An 11,002-nucleotide genomic window follows, 5' to 3' on the forward strand; every position below is an offset into this window, starting at 1 on the left:
GTGCTATCAAATGTGATGCCCTGAGAAGAACACAGCATCACATGTATCCTATACCTTATTTGCATATCATATTGGGGAACATCTGGCAAGTTTAAAAACGGTGAGCATTTAAATAGAAGAGAAAACTATATGTGTGACTGACCTTGTTTTAATCCCTGACACCCTATATAGTTCCCCAGTACTGCCAGGAGTGACCCCTAGGCGTTGTCGGGTATGGCCTCCAAATTTTAAAAAGCAAAAAGAAGAGAACTCTATTTTTCAGAAAAGCCCCAAAAGCTGCTGGTTAAAGGAGAGTGGACACAGAACACAGATAAACCTAAGATTGGATCATGTATCTAGAGAAAAATTAAACATTTTAACTATGTTAATGGTGTGGGTTGATGATGTTACATTGCAAACTAGGTTAAAGTTTTGCATTTACTTATCCAAAGAAGTTGGAGTTGTATCTATTGAGGGTTGTTTTAGGGAATGTACCCTCAGGCATTTGCAGGGTTCCGGTGTTATGTATTGAAATTGCTCTCAGTGGCTCAATAAAAGTCCTTTGTGGTGGAAGAAGAAGTGTAAGAAAATGCAGCAAAATGCTAACAGAAGTACATTCTGGATAAAGTTGCATATGTGTTCTTTGTTCCTGTAATTTTTTTGTGAGAAATGAAGTTGAGATATTTTCAAAGCACCTTATATAAACTTGAAGACAGACCTTGGGGTTTATTTCTTTTATGCTTACCTCTTACTCTGGTTTGCTGATTTTCCTTTTAAGTTTTGGTTGGTTTAAAATGTTAACATGAGTTACTTACAAATATTTCTTTTAAATAGTGCTGGGCCTAAAGGAGATAACATTTATGAATGGAGATCAACTATACTTGGTCCACCTGGTTCTGTATATGAAGGTGGTGTGTTTTTTCTGGATATCACATTTTCATCTGATTATCCGTTCAAGCCACCAAAGGTAAGAATCTACTTTTTTTGTTTTTTAGACATTTTTCTCCTCCAAGATTAGTATAGAAATTAAATGTTTTAATAAGATTATTTTTAACTGATTTTCATGGAACTGATGTATGAAAACTCATAAACAATAAAAAAATGAATGCAGGGCTTTTTCCAGATTGATTTTGAAGAGAGGTTGTTAATTGTAAATATAAGCTTGTTACTTTGCATATTTTGTGAAAGCCATATCAATTTGATTTATTGAATGGGTTAAGTATCCTAATGGCTTTCCTAAAAGTAAATGCCATTGGGCCTGGAGAGACAGTACAGCAGTGAGATTCTTGCTTTTCATGTGGTGGACTCCTGTTGGATCCCTGACCCACCTTTTGTCCCCCAGTCCTCCCAAGAGTGATCCCTGAGCACAGAGCCAGCACACTGCCTGTTGTGACTCTAAAGCAAAATTAAAAGAATCATTTTATAGCTTTTGGAAATAAGGTTAACAAACTTTAATTCTATTCTACATACTTAATCAAATGGGGAGAATTTTAGAAAACCACTGTAAAGAAAAGGAGAATGCAGTTAGTGGGAACTGAAAGTGCCTCTTTATCTCTGAATATGAATTAGATGAACAACAAAAGGGGTGAGTTGTGCCTGGCAATTACTTTGCAAAACTTAAGCACAACAGTTATTTGAATAGTTTTCTCCTTCGAATAGTCTAGTCCACTTTTCCCTCAATCGGGGCCATTTTTCTTCAGGGCATTTCAGGATGTGGGGTGGGATGCATCTAGAGGTCCATTACTTGAGACTAGGGTCCAGCTGGTAGGATGGGGAGATCATAGAAAACAGTACCAGTAGGGGACTAACTACAGTTAGATAAAGGTTGAGAAACACTGCTGTCATCAACAGGTGAAGCCATGAAACCTGAACATAAGTAGGCTCCAGTTGCAGAAACTTGACTTAGCAGGAGAAAGTATGTCCTCATAGTGAATGTTTTTCTTTTCAGTAGAGTTTTGTACCATTTAAAATGTATGGGGCTGGTCACGCGGGGGAAGGGTGATGCATGCTGAATGTAGACTAGAGTCTGAGCACAATGGCCACTCAACACCTTTATTGCAAACCACAACACCTAATTAGAGAGAGAACAAAAGGAAATACCCTGCCACAGTGGCAGGGTGGGGTGGAAGGAGATGGGATTGGGGGGGGTGGGAGAGATGCTGGGTTTATTTGTGGTGGAGAATGGGCACTGGTGAAGGGATGGGTTCTTGAACTTTGTATGAGGGAAACATGAGCACAAAAATGGATAAATCTGTAACTGTACCCTCACGGTGATTCACTAATTAAAAAATAAATAAATAAAATGTATGGGGCTGGAGTAATCGTACAGCAGGTAGGGCGTTTGTCTTGCACGCGGCTGACCCTGGTTTGATTCCCAGCATCCCATATGGTCCCCCGAGCACTGTCAGTAGTGATTCCTGAGTGCAGAGCCAGGAGTCAGCCCTGAGCATCGCCAGGTGTGACCCAAAAAGCCAAAAAAAAATAAAAGTATGAAATGACTAAGTGCCTATACTAGCACTTGGGGGGGGTTGTAGGAGCTATGGGTTCATTTTGTTAGAGACGGGATTGTGTATTCACAGAAGGGCAGCCCCGCGTTCTTTCTCTCCCACTTCTGCCCTGCCTGCATTCGGTAGTCTTATGCCACTTCCCCCACCCCGGGGAAGTCAATGGCATAGGCAGGCAAAGGAAGGAACAGAGGGCCAGGCTGGTTGGTATCAATTGCAGTTTATTTCAGTCTCCATTCCCCTTCTGCTTTTCTCTCTCTCGCCAGCCCTTCTGCTTCTCTCTCCTGAGCCCCTCTCGCTCTTACTTCTGACTGTCTGTTACTTCTGACTCTGCCTCACTTGCTTTGTGCTCTTTCTTTCCCCTGCTTCTGGCTCCAATGACTTCCCAATTCTCTTTCGCCTTGTGCTCTGCTTCTGTGTCTTTACCTCTTACTTCTCCTACAGTCTTCATTTTTTATAGCAATCACATAGGATGGTGACACAAAGATGGGTTGAGCATTAACAAATCAGCAAAGAGGGATAAGACCACTCCCCCAGGAGATTAACAAAATCTCATCTAAGGAGATTACTCCAGATTACTAGGATTCACTCAAGGGTAGGATCCAAAAGGTGTGTCGCTTTCTTCTTTCCTCAACTAGTAATCCACTTAAATAGTTGTAGTAAATCTACTTCTAATATTTCTAGCAATGTCATTATGTATGAGCACAGTAAGAGATACAAACTTAAAGTTTGGTTCTTCCTGGGGACATCTCACTATATATTCCAGACCACAGTCCTCAGGCCAGGTTAATCTTCCTGACCCCAGCAGGGTCCTAATTTCATCCTTACTTTTGGATCGTGACAGCATTTGTCCATGACCATGCTCTCAACTTACAGTTGAGTATTGTGGCGCTTTGGCCTGGCCCATTTTGATGCCACAGTAGCTCACAGCTTGCGCTGGGTCCATTCCGTCCCTTGTCAGGACCCTGCTTTGGGGATGCTAGGAACTAAGAGCACCTGAGTCGAGAAAACAGATGCCCAGGAGTAAATATTATTTGGAGTCAATCAACTCCCAAGTTACAAGAGCACAACATTAACTTTCTTCCTGTGTCTATACAGAAAAGACATTGCTTTAAAGTTAACTATGCAAAAGACAGAGAAAGGCAATGTTTAACTTAAAGTTAACTATGCAAAAGACAGAGAAAAGCAATGTTTAACTTACAGTACAAGTTCAATGTCCTAGAAAGATCTGATCTTACAAGTTAACAGAATCTGATTAGGGGAAAAGGTGATTAACTGGTTGGGGAGGAGAGCACAGAGAAGAGTTTACAGATAAACAGAGGAATGGGAGTGACTCAGGAGCACTGTGATGAGTGTAACCAGATAAGCCTAAATTCCCTGCAGCAAGGCTGAAAGGACAAACCCAATGTTATCCTACAGGATCACTAAATCAGTGATGGTTGGAGGGATCATTTGGGATGGGAGATGTGTGCTGAAAGTACCAAATGTGAGAGCCTCTCAGTATCTATATTGCAAACCATAATGCCCAAAAGTAGAGAGAGAGTATGGGGGAAATTGTCTGCCATAGAGGCAGGGAGAGGGTTGGAAGTGGGGGTTAATATTGGGAACATTGGTGGTGGAAAATGTGCACTGGTGCAGGAATGGGTGTTTGATCATTTTATGACTGAAACTCAAACATGAAAGTTTTGTGACTGTATTTCACAGTGACTCAATTAAAAAAAAAAAAACAGGAGTTGTATTAATTTAGTAAGTTAGCAATAGTTCCCCCTAGTGTTACTTACCTTGAATTACAGATACTGAAGTTTCTCACCTCAGAGGTGTACATTCTTCATCCTCAGCAGTTTGCTGTGTAGTCCCATGAGAAGGATCTCTGCACTTAAAAGTTTGTCTTGTTTAATGCCTCCAGATATGTGTGAGGCTCTCTCATTAGATCAATGAAAGGGACAAATCCTTAGGCAGATCCTTACATTAATAAAACCACTAATTTTATTCACATTCAAAAGGACACTGTGTTCATTTTGCATTCAGTAGTAATCTGTATTTTAGAAAATAACAGCAAAATGGACTGGAGTGATAGCACAGCAGGTAGGGCATTTGCCTTGCACGCAGCCGACCCGGGTTAGATTTCTCCATCCCTATCAGAGAGCCTGGCAAGTTGCCAAGAGTATCCCTCCCACTCGGCAGAGCCTGGCAAGCTACCCGTGGCATACTCTATGTGCCAAAAACAGTAACAAGTCTCATAATGCAGACGTTACTCTTGCCCGCTCGAGCAAATTGATGAACAACAGGACAACAGTGCTACAACAGCAAAATAGTTTGTGGCTGTAATTTTTAACAGTGGCACTTATTTCTAAGTACCCTATTTTGTATATTGGAAATAGGTTCTAACAGGGGAGCAAAATAAGCAACCAGAAAGTATGCAAGGTTTATTTTGTTCAGGACTTACTCCCAGCTCTGCTCAGGATCACTCCTGACGGAGCTCAGGGAAACCTATGGGGTGCCCAGGATTGAACCCAGATCAGTCACATGCAGGGCAAGCACCCTACCTACAGAACTACATCTCCAACCCTTCTTACTGTCTTTTAATGGAAGATAATACCTAACAGTTTCAAACTACAAGTATTAGATTCGCCAGAAATATTTGGACAAATATACTGTATCATATTTGGGGTGGCGCACACCTGGAGGTGGTGGTATTCAGGATTTAGTCCTGGCTCTGCATTCAAAGGTCACTCCTGGTGGGCTCAGGGGACGTTAGTGACCGGGATTGAATCTGCATCAGCTGCATGCAAGGCATATGCTGTACTAGATGTACTATGTTTTTGACCTGTGTATATTAATTTGTTGCTGAAATCTCAGTATTTTATTTTTTTACTAATTTTGTTGATCGCCCTCCTTCCCTCCTTTCTTACTTCCTGAACCGAGATCTACTTCCTGCAAAATCTAGATTGGTGATACAGTGTGTAGGTCCCACAGATGTGGTGGTCAGGTGCCCACAGAGCTGCACCCACAGTGCTTATGAAGTCAGGTTGTCCAGGGGATCAAAGCTAATCCCTGGATTATCTTCTCAGCCCTCAATTCATTCTTACCTGAGAGATCTTTAGTATAGTGAAAAATAAGTTTTCTGTTACTATCTTGGTGTTTAACACATTTATCTATTGTACTGACTTCTTTTTTGATGTTTAGATAATATATTGAACTTATTGAAGAATTAAATATAATTTTCTTTTGTTCTTGATACCACTGATAAATTTGTATGTTCTAGAACACTACTGTCTGCTAGGAAAATTATACAAGGTTTGCATTTAACTTATTATTTTTAATATTCTATAAAACATTTAGGAAGGTAGGAGGAAATACTGACACTTTTTTTTTTGCCTTTTGGGTCACACCCGGCAATTCTCTCTTTTTTTTTAATTTTTTAAAATTTTATTGAATCAACGTGAAATAGTTACAAGCTTTCATATTTGTAACTATCTCACAGTGATCAAACACCCATCCCTCCACCAGTGCACATTCCCCACCACCAACCACCAATATCCCGGGTATACCCCCTCTATCCCACCCTCCCCCTGCCTCCATGGCAGACAATATTCCCCATACTCTCTACTTTTCGGCATTATAATTTGCAACACAGACACTGAGAGGTCATCATGTTTGGTCCATTATCTATTTTCGGCATGCATCTTCCATCCCAACTGGTTCCTCCAGCCATCATTTTCTTAGTGATCCCTTCTCTATTCCATCTGCCTTCTCTCCTCTGCTCATGAAGCAGTCTTCCAGCTATGGGGCAATCCCCCTGGCCCTTGTATCTACCGTCCTTGGGTGTCAGCCTCATGCGATGCTACCCTACACTCCACAAATGAGTGCAGTCCTTCTATGTCTGTCCCTCTCTTTCTGACTAATTTCACTTAGCATGATACTCTCCATGTTTATTCATTTATAAGCAAATTTCATGACTTCATCTCTCCTAACAGCTGCATAGTATTCCATTGTGTAGATGTACCAAAGTTTCTTTAACCAGTCATCTGTTTTAGGGCACTCGGGTTGTTTCCAGATTTTGGCTATTGTGAGCAGTGCTGCAATGTAGGTATATATAGGTACAGATATAATATATAGGTACAGATGTCATTTCTACTGTCCTCTTTTGCATTCTCGGGATATATTCCCAGAAGTGGTATTGCGGGGTCATATGGAAGCTCAATTTCTAGTTTTTGAAGGACCGTCCATATTGTTTTCCAGAAAGGTTGGACCAGTCGGCATTCCCACCAACAGTGAAGGAGCATCCCTTTTTCCCCACATCCACGCCAGCATTGGTTGCTTTTGTTCTTTTGGATGTGTGCCAGTCTCTGTGGTGTGAGATGATATCTCATTGTTGTTTTGATTTGCATCTCCCTGATGACTAGTGATGTGGAACATTTTTTCATGGGCCTTTTGGCCATTTGTATTTATTTTTTAAGGAATCTTCTGTTCATTTCTTCTCCCCATTTTTTGGTACACCCAGCAATTCTCAGGGGTTTCTCCTGGCTCTGCACTCAGGAATCACTTCAATTCACGCCCTACCTGCTGTACTATTGCTCCAGCCCAAATACTGACACTTTTAATGAATACATTTAATTTAACCTAATATGCAATATATTTTCATATCAACTTGTAAGCAATATGAGCTACATTTTTTATGGTAGTTGAAATCTAGTAAGCATTTCTAGATTCCTAAATCTAGTATGTACTTTTAACCCATTTTAGTTGAACTAGCCACATTTTTTTATTCCTGTATTCATATATACCGTGTGTATATTGGTATGGAAAGAGATGTTCTACAGGTGATAGTTTTTCTCTCCTGTCACTACAAAACCAGTGATTTATTTCTTGTTTTTAACCATGCATCCTTATTAGGAATATGCTATTGAGGGCTTTTAAATAAACTTTCTGGACTCAACTTAGGAAATCATTGTATATTTCTACTTAGTTTTGAGAGATCAGTAATTGTCTTTTTTTTCCCTTTGTAGTGTAGTTTCACATTAAGAGCCAACCATCCAATGAACATTAGTGATACTTAACCACTATTTATTCCTGTGACTTATTCTTGTTTTTCAAACATCTTAGGCATATATCAATATTCTTGATAGTTTGAGTTACTTGTTTTGTTTTGATGCTTTAGTCTAAGATAGTAAGCCAGTTGTGAAAATAAAAGACTGAAAAATTGAAAGACAATAAATGGTTTTACCAGCCTTATTCTAAGTGTTTCTTAGAATAAGTGTTTCTTAGAATTTATTTCTAAGTGTTTTCTGACACCTGGCAAGAACTTAATAGCATTAATCACTCTATCACTGTCATCCCATTGCTCATCAATTTGCTCAAGCAGGCACTAGTAATGTCTCCATTGTAAGACTTGCTGTTACTGTTTTTGGCTTATCGAACAGGACATGGGTAGTTTGCCAGGCTCTGCCGTGCAGGCGAGATACTCTCGGTAGCTTGCTGGGCTCTCCAAGAGGGGCGTAGGAATCGAACCCGGGTCAGCCGCGTGCATGGCAAATGCCCTACCCACTGTGCTATCACTCCAGCCCAATAGCATTAATACTGATGTCTATTGATAAAGAACTAATGTAATTTTTTCTTCATGTTTTAAAAAATTCTACACCAGTTCTTCTACCTTTGGCGTAATCTGGTAATGTTCTTCCCCTTTTTATATGACTTAATGTGTCTTTTTGTATACATGGTATAAATATAGCTGTACATATAACTGTACACTGATAAAAGTAAACATTTAGTGGAATCAAATGAAACATTTCATTGTGTTATTTAAATCAACATAAGACTTCAATTTCAGTTACAGTTTGCTGTTTTATATCATCTGTCACAGATTACCTTTCATTTTTGCTGGTAAGAGATTTAGTTAGTAATGAAACATCATTTTGTCTATTTCTGATGTGACTGCCTTAGGTTACTTTCCGCACCAGAATCTATCACTGCAATATCAACAGTCAGGGAGTCATCTGTCTGGACATCCTTAAAGACAACTGGAGTCCTGCTTTGACTATTTCAAAGGTTTTGCTCTCGATTTGTTCTCTTTTGACAGACTGCAACCCTGGTAAGCAAATTTTATTTGATATATACAGTAAGGCTGAAAACTAAAAAACCGTAGTTTTTCTTGGTTAGATTAATGTAGCTTGAGAAGTAAATGTTGCAGAAAAAAAGAGTTCTATTATTATTGTTAATGGACTTACTGTAGTAAAAATATGCGACTGGATAGACCACTTACGAAAGGAATAAAGGAATGTCTAGAATTTCTTTCTCTCCCTCCCTCTGTCTCCTCCCTCCCTCCCTCCCTCCCTCCCTCCCTCCCTCCCTCCCTCCTTCCCTTCCTTCCTTCCTTCCTTCCTTCCTTCCTTCCTTCCTTCCTTCCTTCCTTCCTTCCTTCCTTCCTTCCTTCCTTCCTTCCTTCCTTCCTTCCTTCCATACTTGGCAACACTCAGGAGTTACTCTTGGCTCTGTGCTCAGGAATTACTTCCTGTGGGAAATGGGGGACCAGATGTGATGCCAGGGATCGAACCCGTATGCAAGGCAAGTGCCTTATCGAGTGTATTATCACTCGAGGCCCTTAGAACGCCCCTTTCTTGTTCCTATCATGTTAGTATGTGCTTTAATGCAGTAATGTAGTGATGAAGGTTACTAAGTAATTCGCTTAAAGAGAATGAGGCAACTCCCATAGGAAAAGACCTCTTAGTTAGGTATTATAAGTAAAAAATGAAACATACTGGGAAAAAATTCATGTTCTGGGGTTGGAGATATAATCCAGCAGGTAAGGCACACTACCTTGCATGTGGCCATCAACCCAGCTTTGATCCCTGGTATCCCATACGGTTTCCTTAGCACTCCCAGGAGTGATCCGTGAGCACAGAACCAGGAGTGATCCCTGAGCATTGCCGGGTGGACCCAAAAGCATAGTAATCTAAAAACTTGTAAATTATTTAATTTCTCTGGTTAGAAAGACCATAAATTGTTAAGTACCCTTTGCCAAGGAGAGAAACTGCTGAGTAGTTAGAATCACAAAATAAAAGGGCTTTACTTTTTTTCTGGTTCAATGTTATTGTGTGTGTACATGTTTTTTACCTTTATGGAAAAAAATTCAAAAGTTAATGAAAATAAGAATTTTTTTTAATTGTTTCTATTTTTTATTGAATCACCATGTGAAAAGTTACAAAGCTTTCAGGCTTAAGTCTCAGTTACACAATGCTCAAACACCCAAAAAATAAGAATAATTTTTAATGATTAGAGTCATATAAAATGAAGACCACTTCATTCTATGTTACATCATAATTATAAAACGTGCCATTATTTAAAAATTACACATTTTAGTTATATCCTTAAGAAGACAAATGTAATAGACCAGCTCACTTTCATTGTTGAATGGAATACAAAAAGAAAATGTAGTTTTGGTACACTATAAGCACACATCCTTTATAAAAATTAAATGTATAACATTTGGATTTTTTAGTGAGTTTTCCTAGTCTGGATATTAAAACTATCAGAAGATTATGTCATTTTAAACTATTTTCTTTAGAAAATAGTTAATATCAAGGCACTATAAACTCAGCATTTCAGTGTAATAAGATATAAAAACTATCTCTAAGACATGTAATATTTTTTAATATCTTTCCATTTTTGCAGCGGATCCTCTGGTTGGAAGCATAGCCACTCAGTATTTGACCAACAGAGCAGAACATGACAGGATAGCCAGACAGTGGACCAAGAGATACGCAACATAATTCACATAATTTGTATACAGTGTGAAGGAGCAGAAGACATCTTCTCACTGTGCTGCAAATCTTTATAGCCTTTACAATACGGACTTCTGTGTATATGTTATACTGATTCTACTCTCTGCTTTTATCCTTTGGAGACTGGGAGAGTCCCCCCAAAAGGTAAATGGCTACCAAGAGTAGAACTTTGTAGCTGTAGATTAGTTATGTTTAAAATGCCTACTTGCAAGTCTTGCTTCTTTGGGATATCAAAATGTATTTTGTGATGTACTAAGGATACTGGTCCTGAAGTCTACCAAATATTATAGTGCATTTAGCCTAATTCATTATCTGTATGAAGTTATAAAAGTAGCTGTAGATGGCTAGGAATTATGTCATTTGTATTAAACCCAGATCTATTTCTGAGTATGTGGTTCATGCTGTTGTGAAAAATGTTCTACCTTTTACCTTTGTCAGTTTGTAATGAGAGGATTTCCTTTACCCTTTGTAGCTCAGAGAGCACCTGATGTATCATCTCAAACACAATAAACATGCTCCTGAAGGCATAGTTTCCTGTCGTAATATTTTAAGTCAGTCTTGTTAGAAAGTGTGTCTGAGATGATTGTTGATGAAATAAGATGGATATGGAGATTGACTACTAAGGACTAGTACAAATAAATGAAGTATTAAATTGAAACATTTAAAATCCTTTTAAATGTGTTTTTTTTTTCTTTAAGCAGTGAGTTTAAATATGTAAAACTGGATTTTAAAACCATT

General features: G+C 39.0%; 1 protein-coding gene across 3 annotated transcripts in view; it reads left to right on the forward strand.

Annotated features, from left to right (window-relative positions):
• UBE2E3 (ubiquitin conjugating enzyme E2 E3) overlaps window positions 1-10,791 on the forward strand; it is a 99,458-nt gene extending 88,667 nt beyond the window's left edge. For all 3 annotated transcript variants that reach the window (XM_055120820.1, XM_055120821.1, XM_055120823.1), the window contains exons 4-6: window positions 814-946; window positions 8,427-8,574; window positions 10,155-10,791. In XM_055120820.1, the coding sequence (XP_054976795.1) occupies window positions 814-946; window positions 8,427-8,574; window positions 10,155-10,252 (379 nt within the window). In that variant the 3' untranslated portion in view covers window positions 10,253-10,791. The remainder of the gene's footprint in view (window positions 1-813; window positions 947-8,426; window positions 8,575-10,154) is intronic.
• The last annotated feature ends 211 nt before the right edge of the window (window positions 10,792-11,002 follow it).

Source organism: Sorex araneus, chromosome X (assembly GCF_027595985.1).
Source record: "Sorex araneus isolate mSorAra2 chromosome X, mSorAra2.pri, whole genome shotgun sequence".
Taxonomy (NCBI): domain Eukaryota; kingdom Metazoa; phylum Chordata; class Mammalia; order Eulipotyphla; family Soricidae; genus Sorex; species Sorex araneus.